The sequence below is a fragment of the Macaca fascicularis genome, chromosome 14 (assembly GCF_037993035.2).
Source record: "Macaca fascicularis isolate 582-1 chromosome 14, T2T-MFA8v1.1".
Taxonomy (NCBI): domain Eukaryota; kingdom Metazoa; phylum Chordata; class Mammalia; order Primates; family Cercopithecidae; genus Macaca; species Macaca fascicularis.
In genome coordinates this window covers 6,244,147-6,259,836 of record NC_088388.1, presented here as the reverse complement: position 1 = coordinate 6,259,836, position 15,690 = coordinate 6,244,147, and the positions used below count along the sequence as shown (strand labels likewise).

Below are 15,690 nucleotides of genomic sequence, written 5' to 3'. Positions count from 1 at the left end.
CGGAAATGCGAGTAATGAAGGAGGCTGTGCTGGTGGGCCTTGTGCCTCTTCCAGAGGGAGGCATTGGGAGTGATGTTTAGGCCGAGAGGAGTCAGGATGGAGGACATGACTTGCTTTGTAGTTGGGAGCCGGCCAAGGACTGGGTTGAGGAAATGCAGTGTCAGGCAGACCCGGGACTGTGGTGGCGAGGAGGTGCGGCCTCAGGCAGACCCGGGACCATGGTGGCGAGGAGGTGTGGTGTCAGGCAAACCCGGGACTGTGGTGGGGAGGAATTGCAGTGTCAGGCAGACCCAGGACTGTGGTGGCGAGGAGGTGCGGTGTCAGGCAGACCCAGGACCGTGGTGGAGGAGGTGTGGTGTCAGGCAGACCCAGGACTGTGGTGGCGAGGAGGTGCGGCCTCAGGCAGACCCAGGACCGTGGTGGCGAGGAGGTGCGGCGTCAGGCAGATGCAGGACTGTGGTGGAGGAGCTGTGGTGTCAGGCAGACCCGGGACTGTGGTGGGGAGGAATTGCAGTGTCAGGCAGACCCGGGACCGTGGTGGCGAGGAGGTGTGGCGTCAGGCAGACGCGGGAACGTGGTGGCGAGGAGGTGTGGCGTCAGGCAGACGCGGGACCGTGGTGGTGAGGAGGTGCGGCGTCAGGCAGACCCGGGACCGTGGTGGCAAGGAGGTGTGGCATCAGGCAGATGCGGGACTGTGGTGGGGAGGAATTGCAGTGTCAGGCAGACCCGGGACTGTGGTGGTGAGGAGGTGCGGCGTCAGGCAGACCCGGGACCGGGGTGGCGAGGAGGTGCAGTGTCAGGCAGACCCGGGACTGTGGTGGCGAGGAGGTGTGGCGTCAGGCAGACGCGGGACTGTGGTGGCGAGGAGGTGTGGCGTCAGGCAGACGCAGGACTGTGGTGGCGAGGAGGTGCGGTGTCAGGCAGACCCGGGACTGTGGTGGCGAGGAGGTGTGGTGTCAGGCACACCCGGGACTGTGGTGGCGAGGAGGTGTGGTGTCAGGCAGACCCGGGACTGTGGTGGCGAGGAGGTATGGCGTCAGGCAGACCCGGGACTGTGGTGGAGGAGGTGTGGCGTCAGGCAGACCCGGGACTGTGGTGGCGAGGAGGTGTGGTGTCAGGCAGACCCGGGACTGTGGTGGCGAGGAGGTGTGGTGTCAGGCAGACCCGGGACTGTGGTGGAGGAGGTGTGGCGTCAGGCAGACCCGGGACTGTGGTGGGGAGGAATTGCAGTGTCAGGCAGACCCGGGACTGTGGCGGCGAGGAGGTGCGGTGTCAGGCACACCCGGGACTGTGGTGGCGAGGAGGTGCGGTGTCAGGCACACCCGGGACTGTGGTGGCGAGGAGGTGCGGTGTCAGGCACACCCGGGACTGTGGTGGCGAGGAGGTGCGGTGTCAGGCACACCCGGGACTGTGGTGGTGAGGAGGTGCGGTGTCAGGCAGACCCGGGACTTGGAGCACCTAGTTCCACTTGCGGGCCAGCTTTCTATTTTTTGTCATCATATTGGGACCTTAGGAAGGTGACAGCCTCTCTGAGCTTCAGTTTCTCCATTGGTAGAAAGGGGGTGATTATACTCCCCCATCCATGGGGTTTGGAGGAAGGCTGTGTGGGTCGTGCTGAGCAGCGCAATGATGCAGGCCGTCTGGGTCAGTGCCGAGGGAGCGAGTCCTCCTTCGGAGGTTGTAATCAGAAGCCGCCTCCAAGGCTGGGTGCTGCCAGGGGAGCTGAGGAGGGGTGAAGGGGCAATGGGGAGAACGGCTTACACGGCTGGCAGGCAACCTGGGGAGGACAGAGTGGGGTGTGCTGGGCGCTCCAGGCATGTGGCTCCCTTTCCTGTGGGGCGAAGGCCAGCATGGGGGCAGGGCCTGGCCGTGTCAGAAACACTCAGACTCTTATGACACATCCAGAGTCCCCGGCCCCACCCCAAACCACCCAGCCCACGAGAAGGAACGGGGTGGTCAGGTGGGGCCAGATCTGCGAGTTCCCCAGGGAGGGCCGTGTGTGGCAGGTTGTGGGGGGCAGCGCTGGCACGGCCGGAAACATCTCGGGGTTTGAAGCCAGAGCCTCAGGTGAGACTCGAGGGTCCCCAGGACTCCCTCCAGGGTGTCTGACCATTTATCTTTCATGGAGTTACAGGCAAAGACATTTCTGTGATGTCTTGAATTCTGCTTTTTCCTGATTTTGAGTAAATGAAAGCCACCCGGGTCGGGGGAGTCGGGTGCCTTCCCCAAGGAAGGGGCTGAGAGGGTGGTCACGCCGGGACCCCAAGGGACGGGGAGCAGCATTCCCAGGGGCACACAGGCAGCCTCCAAGAGGTGAGGATGCGTGGGGGGGGGGGTCCCTGCACTGCTGTGTGCCTTCAGGGCAGCACTGTTTGCGTGGCCTCTGAGCTGCAGGGTGACCGCCGGCCCTGGGCTGTCTGTGTCCTGGCTCCCTCGCCCCTCCTGAAGTGACCCCCATGAGACAGGGCAGGTATGTCCTGCGAGCAGCCCTCTGCCACCCAGCGTGGCTGGGGCTCTGTGGGACCACGGTGGCTGCGATTCTGCTCTCTGCAGCTCAGAGTTACTCTCCTCCCTGGCAGTGGAGTGCAGAGCCTGGGCCTCCCGGCCTCCCCACCCCCTCCACACAGCCCCGGGACCGAGGCAGCAGCTGGCTTCGGTTTCTGCCATGTTTTTCCAATTATGTGGAATGAGCTAAAAACAGCAGGAGTGGGGCCTTATTTGGGAGTTGCCACCACCGTCCTTGGAAGCTGCTGTCCCTCACGGCCACCCCTCTAGCCCCATCCTCTGTGGAACGTGACCCTGTTGCTTTGACTTTCATCGCCCGCACATGCCTCCTGCTTGGGGGCCTTTGGGCAGTGGGCTTAGCGGCGTGCGCCCTGCCACTCGGACCACACATGCCCAGGCCGGCGGCTCTCGGGGCCGTGTCCAGAGGGTGGCCAGGCAGGGCTCCCGGCAGCGCCCAGATGAGGCTGGGGTGCGGCTTGGGGATTTGCGGGCCGCCGGCCACAGCTCACCCAGACAGAGTTTTAACAGATGTTCGTCTGTCAGAGACAGGAAACAAAAAGAAGTCGGGGATGGAGTGGGGGCGGCGGGAGGAACAGAGGGGGCCACTGTGGAGTCTGACAGGCAGACTGACAGCTGGAGCCGACGGCAAAGCCCCTCACGTCCATCCGTCTGTCCGGGCGGATTAGCCCAGGGAGCAGGGCCTGCTCAGCTCGGGGCCGAATAACGGGCGTTTGTTCCCAGAGTCTGGCTGTCCTGTCACTTATCAGGGAAGTAGGTCAAAGGGAAAAAAGAAAGGAGGTCCTGAGGGGCCGAGTCTGCCGCTGCCGGGCAGTGATTGGCGTTGACTTTGCAAACAGAAGGCAGCTGCTGTTCTCAGCCATGGACCGTGAATTTTTAATAGCAAGAAAATCAGCTCGCACGGTTCAGGAAGTTGTGGAAGAAGCCTGAGTGCTAACTTTATTTTTTTAATTGAGGTATAACTTGCAGGCAATAAAACGCACACATTTTAACGTGTACATTTGGATTAACTTTGACAGCTGCGTATGTCTGCATGACTGCTACCCGGTCCAGACAAGAACATTTCCGCCACTGGGAAAGCTCCCGGTGCCCCTTTGCTGTCCTCAACCCCCGCCCCCTCCACCACTCTCCTGACTTCTATCACTGTGGATTAGCGTTGCCTGTTCCAGAACTAAATGGAAATAGAACCATGCAGCTGTGCTCTTCTGCTTTTTGGCCTGAATACTCACTTTCAGGGCTGATGCAAGAGGAGAGGGGCGCACCATATTCCTAGAGAACGCTGTCACTGTGGGGTGGGGGCACAGGTGAATGGCACCTCTTGGGTGGGTGAACTCTGTGGGTGCCCTTTCCACAGGCTCAGAGTTAGACTGTGGTCACTCCGGCCACTGGTTTTGTACCCTGCAGCCTCTTCCGTGTCCCCCTTGTGACTGCAGCATAAGCCCAGCTCTGTGCTGACCCCAGACCACCTCCGCAGCTCCAGCAGCTTCCCTTTATCTTCAGAGGCGAGTTTTGTGCTTGCAGGGTGCAGGCCCTGGTGGGACCCCTATGTTGCACAGACAAAGCCCCTGTGTGGCTGTGGGCACTCCTTGCCCTTTCTGCATTTGGTGATGACTCCTTGTTTGGTTTCACTGACCGTGCCCTGTGCCTCTGCTCTCCCTGCCTAGTTCCGTGTGCCCTGAGGTCAGTGATAGAAGACACAGCCCCGGGCCCCAGGTATGCTGAGCTGACACCTCGGCCGCCACTCACCTGCAGAGAGACACTAGAAGTCTCTGACTCCCTTCCCGGCCCCCACTCTGTTTTTCTACGTTTTACTGCCTATTGCAATGGAAATGCACGGTTTGCCTCTCCCTGCGCACATCCGAGTGCGGACCTCCCTGCCCCTGCTTGTGCTGTGCCCGCCACCCGGAGCACCCTTCCCCTGCCCCCTGCCACAGCACCCCTCCATCCAGACCCCGCTCCTGCACATGGCTCCTCTGCCCACGCCCAGCCCTCTGAGAGTGTGGCAGGTGCACTCCCTAGAGCAGAGCTGGCTTCTTCCTCTTCCTGTGTCCCACGAGACCAACACCAGGACCCAGGAAACAGGCTGGAAGAGTTCAGTAACACCTTCAAGAGTGTTTGAGGTTCTTTGGTCTTTAGTGGAGCTGGCAATGACTTTCTCGACTTTGTCAAGAGAAGCCCCCCGTCTCCAATGGGGGCCAACTCTGGGGACGTGATCGAATGGAAATCAGAACGTCTGAGTTCCAGCCTCAGCCCTCTGCTGTGTGGCTGTGAAATGCAGGCCCCGTGTGCCTTGCTGAACTGGGAGTGTCGAAAGGACGGTGTCTGGGAAAGGATTTATAAATTGTAGAGCGCCCTGCACTTGTGTTAGATGGGGCCGCGTGGACTACTGATAGTCAGCTGTCTTCCATCACTCGGGGCAGTGGTATTGTCACATGGTTCCGTTCTAATCCGTTATTTTGGCCACTACCACTGAGGCGGAGTGGGTGACGGAAGTAATGTTTCTTGGGGACTAGTGCAGCTGTCATGGTCCTGAGTTCTATACCTGGGCACGCCTCCTGTGTGAGGGGTCATTCGTGGCCGGCTCTGCTTCTTTTTTTTTTTTTTTTTTTTTTTTTTGAGATAGAGTCTTACTCTATCACCCAGGCTGGGGTGCAGCGGCGTGATCTCGGCTCACTGCAACCTCTGCCTCCTGAGCTCAAGCGATTCTCCTGCCTTAGCGTCCTGAGTAGCTGGGACTATAGGTGTGTGCCATCACGCCTGGCTAATTTTTTCTATTTTTAGTACAGACAGGGTTTCACCGTATTAGCCAGGATGGTCTCGATCTCCTGACCATCTCGTGATCCATCCACCTTGGCCTCCCAAAGTGCTGGGATTACAGGCGTGAGTCACCATGCCTGGCCAGCCCTACTTCTTAAATGGGCCTGAGGCACGCAGTGCTGAGAGCTCGCTGAGGTCTATGGAGGAAGGGCACAGATGGGATCTGGGCTTGGGCATCCTGGCCGGTCCCCAAGGCCGCCTCCACAGAGTTTCCAGGTACAGTGGGGTGGCCTTGCAGAGGGGCGCAGCTGTGCTTCAGGCCGGAGCCAGCTGCAGGGGCCACAGACAGGGTGTCATTGGCAGTACAAGTGACCCCTGCTGTTCATTGAACACCTACTGTGTGCCTGGGTTCAGAAAGGCACCCTGTGCTGGCTTTTAAAGAGTAGAGCCGCCTGCCTAAAGGGGGGAATGTGGCTTTCTTTTTCATTTAAGTCACCAACTGTTTTATACATCCACGCCCCTAAATTCTTCAGTTTTAGGCAAAGATGAGAAGGCTGCCCAGGCTTCATTTGCCCAACAATGCCACATTTCGCTTGTGAGGCTGTGTTCCCTCACCAGGGTGCCCAGCAAGAGGCTGCAAGTGTTTAATAACACAGGGAGGGCTGGCGTGGTCACTCACGCCTGTAATCCCAGCACTTTGGGAGGCTGAGGTGGGTGGATCACCTGAGGTCAGGAGTTCGAGACCAGCCTGGCCGACATGGTGAAATCCCGTCCCTACTAAAAATACAAAAATTAGCTGGGTGTGGTAGCAGGCGCCTGTAGTCCCAACTACTCAGGAGGCTGAGGCAGGAGAATTGTTTGAATCTGAGAGGCCGAGGTTGCAGTGAGCCAAGATCACACCACTGTACTCCAGCCTGGGCGGCAGAGCAAGACTCTCTCTCAAAAACACCACCACCACCCACAAGGAGGGTCTGTGTCCTGGAGCCTGGCCTCGGGCATATCCCACTTCGCTGGGGCCTGGCCTCGGGCATATCCCACCTCGCTGGGGCCTGGCCTCGGGCATGTCCCACCTCGCTGGGGCCCATTTCCCCTTGAGTCTGACATGTGCGAAGCAGGTCACGTTGCTCACTCAGGGTCATTCAGTGACAAGATGGGGCTGGGAGCCAGAGTCAGGTCTGTCTGCGGAGGGAGCAGACACACAGCCCGTCGGATGGCACTGCCTGCCTGGGAGTGGCCACGCAGCTGTGGGCCTGAGGTTGTGGTGGGGCGTGGAGGCAGAGGCAGGCAGTGGGGGGCCACAGGAGGTGCTGGCTGGCACCAGGGGATGGGGAGGAGGGGACCCGCCTGCAGGCCCCTTCCCAAGGCCATCTCTGACTTGGTGCTCTGGCTGCCCTGACCCCAGGCAGAGCAGCGACTTCCCTGTTTTAGAGCTGAGCAGATGGAGCCCCTGACTGCAGGCCAGGGTGTCTGCCGGCTGCTCCTGGTGGGCCACAGCCTCTCCGCGCTCGCTGGAAGACCCCAGGCACCGTGCAGGTGACAGCAGCCGGCCTCAGGTTCCAGCAGAGCCAGCATCGGGCCCAGCCACTTCCCTTGTGCTCTGTCAAAAGAGACCCTGTGGTCACTTGGCGCAGGTTCCCGGGTCAAGGTGCTGGGCTGTGGTCGCAGCATTTGCCCCACCCCTTACCCCTGGGGGCAGTGGAGAAACTTAATCAATTGCTAAAAAACAAAAATAATCTGGCCTCCTGCCAGCTGGAAAGCCACTGCGGCCAGGCTGTTTATGGCCTTGGGATCTGCAGAGTGGACAGTGGCCTGCACTGTGACCCTGTTCACCCCACGTGCCCCAGGCCTGGGAGATGGCTAAAGCCCTCTGCCTCCCATAAGGGCCCCTGAGAAGGAGGCCCTGGAGCTGGGAGCAGAGCTGGGGTTGGGCATCCGGGCAGCAGAGGCTGATTCTCAGCTTTCCCCGGATCTCAGTTTTCTGCCGCCTGTGTGAGAAGAAGCTGGGAGAACAGAGCCGTCCTGGGGTGGTGCCGGCTGTGGCGGCAGGCCTGCGGTGGGAGCCTCCGGGGGGCACTGGACCTTTCCTGGGTGGCCTGTGGCCTGGGAGCTGCACTTGGTTTGGTGCAGGAAGGTTGTGTCATCCACTCTGTCTGCAGGGATGGCTGGGGCCCTGCGGCTGGGTGATGAGGTGGGATGGAGGTGTCCGGGGCTGCCCTGCCTCCTTTTGCCAAAATAACAAAAATTACCTTGTTTGTTGTGAAAAAAACCTATTTTCCCACATTGGGGCGTGGAGGGTATTAACTGTGATGACCTTCTGAGTTCCTGCACACTGGGGACCTGTTGGCAGGGTCTCCTTCTGGCTCTGGCGGGGGTGGCTCAGGCCACTGGATGACCATGTGCTGGCCAGATAGTTCCTGGGGCTGCAGGTGGCTTATTTCGCCCCATCCCACTCATATCCTGTCGTTCTTCCCGTCAATCAGCACAGACCCTGGATCTCAGACCCTGGAAACTGAATGAGCCTGGGGTGTCAGTACCCACACCCCGAGGCAATTCGGTGGCGGGGTAGGTGGCTCGTTCCCCCACGTTGCTCCAGGAAGAGGGCCTGGTCCCCAGCATCCCGACCCATCTCCCTTGGAGACGGAGAGCCTCTAAGGATAAACCCATTCACCAGTGTTTCAGAGGCTTTTTTCTTTCCTCGTATGAAATAACATTTATACATTCACTGTAGCAAGGAAAACATTATAAAAAATAGTGAAGAAAATAGATATTACCCATAATTTTGCCACCCAGAGTTAGCTGTGTCTATGTGTCTTGTGCGCTTTTTTTCTGTTTATGTATCAAAATCGACTTTTAAGGTCAGATGCAGTGGCTCACGCCTGTAATCCCAGCACTTTGGGAGGCTGGAGGCGGGGTGTGGATCACTCAAGGTTGGGAGTTCAAGACCAACCTGGCCAACATGGCAAAACTCCATCTCTACTAAAAATAAAAAATTAGCCAGGTGTGGTAGTGGGTGCCTGTAATCCCAGCTACTCAGGAGGCTGAAGCAGGAGAATCGCTTGAACCCAGGAGGCAGAGGTTGCAGTGAGCCAAGATCACGCCACTGCACTCCAGCCTGGCAACAGAGCGAGACTCTGTCTCAAAAAAAAAAAAAAAAAAAAAAATTAATTAATTAATTAATTAATAAAATAAATATATGAATTGAGTTTTAGGAGATTCATTCAAACTGTGTGTAATGTGTCTGATATTTTTTCATTTGTCGTTTGTGCAAATTCCTACCTCATTAACTCTTCTCCAGAGCATGCTGTTTTGTGCCTGTGTCATCACCCATCACGTTGAATACCCTTGTTTAGATAAAATAAGTAAATTTTATTCAAAAATATTTGGGGACGTTTTGGTTGTCTCCAGGTTCTTGGCCTTGAGTCTTGCTGTCCTAATGCAGCCATGGTGGTGTCTGGATGCATGAACCTCCATGCGTCCCAACTGCCTGTGTTCTTAGAGAGGAAATGCTGGGGTCAGCGGCTCCCAGGCTCCTAGCCAGGAAGCCTGCGGTGCTTTACAGCCCTTCTGGAAGCGGGAGATGCCCCCACTTAAATGTCCAACAAGCCTTTCCACCTCACCAGCAACTCTGGGCGGCTCCCTTCTATTTGCAGATGACTGAGAAGTTACCGTTTTCCACGTTTACTGACTGCTCTTTTTCCCGTTAATTTGTGTTTATAGTCTTTGCTCATTTATTGCTCAGGTTTTGGTGTTGTCCCTATTGACTTGTATGCCTTTTAATTTTTTAAGCAACCTTAATAGACTTCATTGTTTTAGAGCGCTTTTAAGTGTACAGAAAAATCAAGGGACAAGTACAGAGAGTTCCTTCCTCCCGCTCTCCTCTTCCCCTTTTCCCCACCTGCCCTCCTTCCCCCATTGTAATTTTCTTTCTGATATTATAAAAGTCACACATGGTTGGGCATGGTGGCTCACGCCTGTAATCCTAGCACATTGGGAGGCAGAGGCAGGCAGATCACCTGAGGTCAGGAGTTCGAGACCAGCCTGGCCAACATGGTGAAACCCCGCCTCTACTAAAACTACAAAAAATTAGCCAGGTGTGGTGGCGGGCACCTGTAATCCCAGCTGCTCAGGAGGCTGAGGCAGGAGAATTGCTTGAACCTGGGAGGCAGAGCTTGCAGTGAGCCGAGATCGCGCCACTGCACTCCAAACTGGGCAATAAGAGTGAAGCTCCATCTCAAAAACAAAGTCACACACGCTTCTTGAGTGAGAGTCATTTGGCCGAGGGGCCAGTTGGAACAGGCCGTGAGCTCGGAATGCTTTTTACATATTTACATGGTTGAGAAGAAAATCGGGAGAATAATGTTTTGGGACATGGGGAAATGACACGAAATTCGCTTTTCAGTGTCCATAAATGAAGTTTTGTTTGCTCCCAGCTGTGTTGACTGAGGCAGACTGCCTTCCCACAGCTGTGGCAGAGCTGAGGAGGCGGGAAGGAGACCGTGCAGGCCGCAGCACCGAAAATATTTGCTCTCCGGCCCTTCCCAGAGTGCTTGCCGACCTCTGTCCGACAGCTCGAAGGAAGGATAGGACCCGTCCAACGATAACCACTGTTGACATTTGAGCGCGTTTCCTTCCCGGCTTTTGTGTGAGAGTGGCAGTCTGTTTGCTTTTGTGGTTGGGATCTGCTGCACGCACGGCGGGCTGTTTGCAGGAGGCTTCCTGGAGGACAGGGCTGGGCTCAGAGCTGGACGCAGTGGGGCGTGTCCTGCACGCAGTGGGGCCTCAGAAGAGAGCTGTAGCGGGCGGGGCAACGCCAACGCTAGTGGGTGCCAGGCCTCCACACTCAGATCAGCCCCGGCGACAGGTTCGGGCCACCCTTTGTCCAGCCTCCCTACAGTGGCCCAGGCCGTCCCCTCTGCCTGGCACACTTGCCTCTGGCCTTCCGCTGAAGCGCTCCTATTACCGTCTGCTCACCGCTGGGTACGCTGAATTGTGTCCCTTAAGGAGATATGCTGAAGGTCTAACCCCAGGAACCTGTGTATGTGACCTAGTTTGGAAACAGGGTCTTGGCAGATGTTATCAAGCGAGGATGAGGTCACCCTGGAGTAGGGGGCCTCTATCCACGGTGCTGGTGTCCTCATGAGAGCAGGAGAGCAGACACTGACACTCAGGGGTGAAGGCTGCGTGGAGGCAGAGCAGGGCTTAGTGTGATGGAGGCCACAAGCCAAGGAACTCCAAGTATTTCCTGCAACACCAGAAGCTGGAAGAGGCCAGGAAGGATCCTCCCCTGGAGTCTTCAGAGGGAGTCTGTCGCTGCAGACAGCTTGACTTTTGACGTTGGGGGTGTGTGCCTTGGCGGGGGCGGTGGGGGGGCGTACATTTCTGATGTTAAAAGCCACCTGGTTGGCGGCAGTGTGTCACAGCAGCCCCTCGCAGGTCCTGCATGTCCATGTGGTCAGGAACAGAGGTGAGCAGGGATGGATGGTGCTGAGCTGGACATGTCCATGACATGGGGCCATCTCTTGGGACTACTTTTTTGTTTTGAGGACAAGGCTGCCTACTAGGAAGCTGTGCCCTGCCTGGCCCTTGCCCCAAGGTCCTGCCCTGAGCTTGGCCTCACGGAAGGGACGTCGTCCTTCTCTCCTGCCTGCGTGCTGGGAGGAAGGGGAGAGGTCAGGAGCCCGCCTGGAGGAGGCTCGGGTGCGGGGAAGGTTTCACTTTCAGGCAACGTTGTGGGTCTGGCTATTTCTTTAAACAACCCCAAAGAAAACCATTTGGCCAAACTGTTAGTTTCTAAACAATTGACTTCCTTGGTGTTTAAATAAACTCCTACCTAGGCTCCGTAGCTGGTCCCAGGGAAGGAGTTGGCCTCTCTTCTTTATAGCCTGGCACAGTCCCCTGCACCTGCCCCTCCCAACCCCAGGTCTGCTTCCCCGTGACCATGGCTGCTGCTTGGACCTCTCTACCCACAGAACCTCCTGGAGGCCAGCTGTGGGCACCAGCCTTGGCAGGCATCTGGCAGAGCCCAGGCTGCTGGCGCTCTCTCTGCAGCTGTTCCCTGCTGGCCTAGCTGGACAGAGTCCCCACCACCACCGGGGTCACCTCTGTGCTGGTCACAGCTCACTCAGAGCTTCAGGCAAATGGGTTGGGTCCTGCCTCTCTCCCAGCTGTCTCCATGAAGTGGAGTCTCTGGTCCCCTCCAAGTTATAGCTAGACAGGAACTCGGACACTGCCAAGTCCCCAGAGGTTTCGGTCTCAGATTCTCCCTGCTCATCCCCTGGATGTAGTGCCGCTGTGGGCGTGGGGCTGTGCTGGGGGCAGTGGAGAGCAGGGGGCTTGCGCCAGGACCCCAATGAGCCAGTGGGGGTGGTGCCCTCGTCGTGGGGTAGACTGGGGGTGCGGGGCGGCCATCCACTGGGGTGCAGGGAGGAACGGCTTCCCTGAGGAGGTGGCGGTGCCATGTGACCTGGGCCTTGAAGGACAGGTCCATTGTCAACAGAACATTTTGGGAGTGGAGCCTAGAGAGAGAAAATTTACTGAAATTCAGAGATTCCCCCTCCCCTTACCAATATACACCGAATCAGATGCCTCTGACCAGATCTGAATTTGGCTCTCAGATATTTACATTGTAGCTGGGCATTTAGGGTACCTTCCAAGTGCTGCCTCCACCTCACTGTCCCCAGCCTGCCTGCCTCAGTTTCCCCAGCCCTGGGCCTGTGTCGCTGTCGCCATCACCTGGGCGCCCTCTAGTGGTGGAATCAGATTATACATTCCGGGGCTTGGAGCAGGAGTCAGGAGGGGCTCCTGTCCTTCCTTGAAACGTTGGACGCCGGGATCCTGGAACAGTCTCTGCATTCCTCCTGGCAAGAGCCAGAGCCTGGACGCAGGGGACCATCTGTTGTTTGAAGGCTGCAGCCTGGCAGGGCACTCAAGAGACCTGGCAGTTGGCTGCAGGGCCAGGTCTAGGGGCCACGGCATGAGGGAGGCTCTGGGCTGGTTTAGCCTCGGGCCCCTTTTCAGATTGTGACCCGGGCCCTTGTGCAGGGTCGTGGCCACAGGACGCTGGGAGGGGTCTCTGACCCTGAACACCTTGGCTCTGCATCCTTGAGACCAGAAAGGTTTGGAACAAATGAGTAGATGATGCCCTAACTCGGGGAGGGAGCCACATCCTGACCCCAGCAGCATTGGCAGGATCTGTGTCGGGATGATAGGGCACCCTGGGGGCCCCAGTGTGCATGGGTCTCCACTTGCAATTTCTGCAGGAAGCTCTGATAAATCCCAACCGGGGGTCCTAGGACACAGTCAGAAATGCTGGTGCTGCTGTGTGTGGAGCCTCGGGCCATGGGGGTCAGAAGCATGTGGAGGGTGGGCCACGGGGGTTCAGAAGAGAATCTTGTAATCCGCCCGACCTGCAAACTGAGAATCCCACTGGAGGGCCATGGCTGAAAGGTCAGGGGGTCTCCATGCGTCCTGTGGAGTGGGTGGTGAGGGATCCTTGGGTTTGCATGCCGCTGGGCCTGAGTGGCAGGACCTCGTCCACAGCTGATCCCTGGGCCATGCTGCTCAGATGCTCTCGGAGTGTTGCTGTGGTCCCCGAGGGAGTCTGAGTTGAGCTTCTCTCGTGCCGGTCATATGCTGTCAGGCCACGCTGGTGAGTTAGGCAGGGCACAGATGCCCGGAGCAGAGAGAACTTTCCTTGGGGATTTCACACATGCAAATCTTGAGGGCTGGCAAATCCTGCCCTCAGCCAGAGTGGGGGCTTTTATTTGAGACCAGAATCACCTGAGCATCCTCCTGTCCCCAGCTGTGTCCAGCCTGTCTGCAGGGACATCCTGAGAGGACCAGGTTCTCCTCTCATCCACCTGCCTAAGTGCCACTCTGAACCCTGCCCACCCGTGCCGTGGAGGGGCTTGACCTCAAGCTGCTCCGCCAGCAGCAGGCTTGGCCCCGGGGTGCAGCAGAGGCCCAGGTGGCTGTGGGGTGGGTGTTTCGTGGCGTGGTTCTGAAACTTAGTTGGAAGTGCACGGATAGTGCTTTGGCTGTTCTCTGTGGGACCCTATTTAGAAACCAGGTCTGAGTTACTGGGGGTCATCGCTATGTTCCGATGGGCCAGCTGTGTGGAGGCCGCGGTGGAGCCCCCTCCAAGGAGCCAGGGCCCTGGGTCGAGCCGTGACCAGCACGCATGCCCCGGAGGTGTTTCTCGTCTCGCTCCTGTGTTGCCTGGGTGTGTCAAGTGGTCACGAAACTCTGTGTTAGCTCTTGGTGTTCCTGACAGTGCCTCCAGGTCTCAGGCCTCAGAACCAGGCTTTCCCTTCATCTCGGTGGCCCGGGAGCATCTGGGCAATGAGTAAAGAGGGTGATTCACTTGACAGGTGCATCTGGTCCTGCCTAGGAGCCCCTGGTGTGATCCTGGGGCTTGAAGCTGCCCTCGGGTGGTGGAGGGGAGGGAGAGATGAAGTGGCATCGAGCTGGGGAAGAAGGGTGAGCCCTGCAAGGCGGGCACGCTGGGGACACTGAGCAGCGTGGCCCACAGGCGGGTCTGCCCTGCAAGGCGGGCATGCTGAGCAGCATGGCCAGCAGGTCGTACCTGGCGGGATTTGTGGTTGGGGCTGGTTTGTGGCCAGGAGAGGGGCTGGGAGGAGACAAGGGGGACTGTGAGGCAGCTCCCACCCAGTGGTTGAAGCCTGATGGCCTGGCTGTGTGGCTCTCAGCTGGGTGCATAACCTCTCTGTGCCTCAGTTTTCTCATCTGTAAAGTAAGGAAACAAACAGTGCCAGCCTCCCAGAGCTGTCATGAGGATGAACGAGTGACCATGTAGCATGGGCTGGGTGCGTGTCACCTAATATCACCAGCCTTTGCAAGGAGAGCCCTGGGGGCCTGACTGAGTCTTCCCTTGCCCGGCCCACCCCAGGCCTAGTCTTGTGCCTGCTGCAGGCCCTTGACCCCTGACCCCACTGCACCTGTCTCCACAGGAGCCGAGGAGGTGCTGCTGCTGGCCCGGCGGACGGACCTACGGAGGATCTCGCTGGACACGCCGGACTTCACCGACATTGTGCTGCAGGTGGATGACATCCGGCATGCCATTGCCATCGACTATGACCCGCTGGAGGGCTATGTCTACTGGACGGATGACGAGGTGCGGGCCATCCGCAGGGCGTACCTGGATGGGTCTGGGGCGCAGACGCTGGTCAACACCGAGATCAATGACCCCGATGGCATCGCAGTTGACTGGGTGGCCCGAAACCTCTACTGGACCGACACGGGCACGGACCGCATCGAGGTGACACGCCTTAACGGCACCTCCCGCAAGATCCTGGTATCAGAGGACCTGGACGAGCCCCGAGCCATTGCACTGCACCCCGTGATGGGGTAAGACGGGCGGGACTGGGGCCTGGAGCCTGGGCCAGGCCAAGCACAGGCGAGAGGGAGATTGACCGGGACCCGTCATTCTGGAGCATTGTCTTGCATCAGAACCCGGAGGAGAGCTTGTTAAAACACTGGCAGCTGGGCCCCCCCCCAAAAGTGGTGATTCAGGAGCTCCAGGGCGGGGCTGAGGACTTGGGTTTCTAACAAGCACCCCAGTGGTCCAGTGCTGCTGCTGGGTCCATGCGTAGAAAGCCCTGGAGACCTGGAGTGAGCTCTTTGTTCCCCAGCTTCAGTTTCCTCATCTGTAGAATGGAACGGTCCACCTGGGTGATTTCCAGGATGACAGTAGTGACAGTAAGGGCAGCCTCTGTGACACTGACCACAGTACAGGCCAGGCCTCTTTTTTTTTTTTGAGATGGAGTCTCACTCTGTCATCCAGGCTGGAGTGCAGTGGCATGATCTCAGCTCACTGCAACCTCTGCCTGCTGGGCTCAAGTGATTCTCCTGCCTCAGCCTCCTGAGTAGCTAGGATTACAGGCGCTTGCCACTGTGCTCGGCTAATTTTTGTATTTTTGGTAGAGACGGGGTTTCACCATGTTGGCCAGTCTGGTCTCAAACTCCTGACCTCAGGTGACCCACCTGCCTCAGCCTCCCAAAGTGCTGGGATTACAGGCGTGAGCCACCGTGCCCGGTCAAGCCAGGCCTCTTTTAACACTTTGCACATCGTCAGTCTTTTCATTCGGGGGGGTAGGTACAGTTGTACAGTTGAGGACACTGAAGCCCAGGGAGGCTTAGGGACTTGCCCAGGGTCACACAGCAGGAGGTGGCAGGTGTGGGGCTGGGCCTGGCAGCGTGGCTCCAGCTTTGTAGCATAGAAGTCTGTGAAAGCAGAGAGCTTGTCGGTCGGTAGGGGAGCCTTTCTGAGACCCGCCCCAGCGGCTCAAAGGGTAGTAGCCGGGGGCCTTCCTGGGGGCTCATAACCCGGAACACTGAACGGGAAAACTCTGATGGAGGAGGCGCACTGGAGCTGGCGGTGCCGATGGGACG

The 15,690-nt window shown here is 58.1% G+C and overlaps 1 protein-coding gene across 21 annotated transcripts in view; it reads left to right on the top strand.

Moving 5' to 3' along the window:
* Positions 1–15,690, top strand: part of LRP5 (LDL receptor related protein 5) — a 141,143-nt gene that overhangs the window by 60,630 nt on the left and 64,823 nt on the right. For all 21 annotated transcript variants that reach the window (XR_012422966.1, XR_012422968.1, XR_012422965.1 and 18 more), the window contains one exon: positions 14,250–14,646. Coding sequence is in view for 16 of the 21 variants with exons in the window: in XM_074013026.1 (XP_073869127.1) it covers positions 14,250–14,646 (397 nt within the window). In the remaining 5 variants the exon portion in view is untranslated. The remainder of the gene's footprint in view (positions 1–14,249; positions 14,647–15,690) is intronic.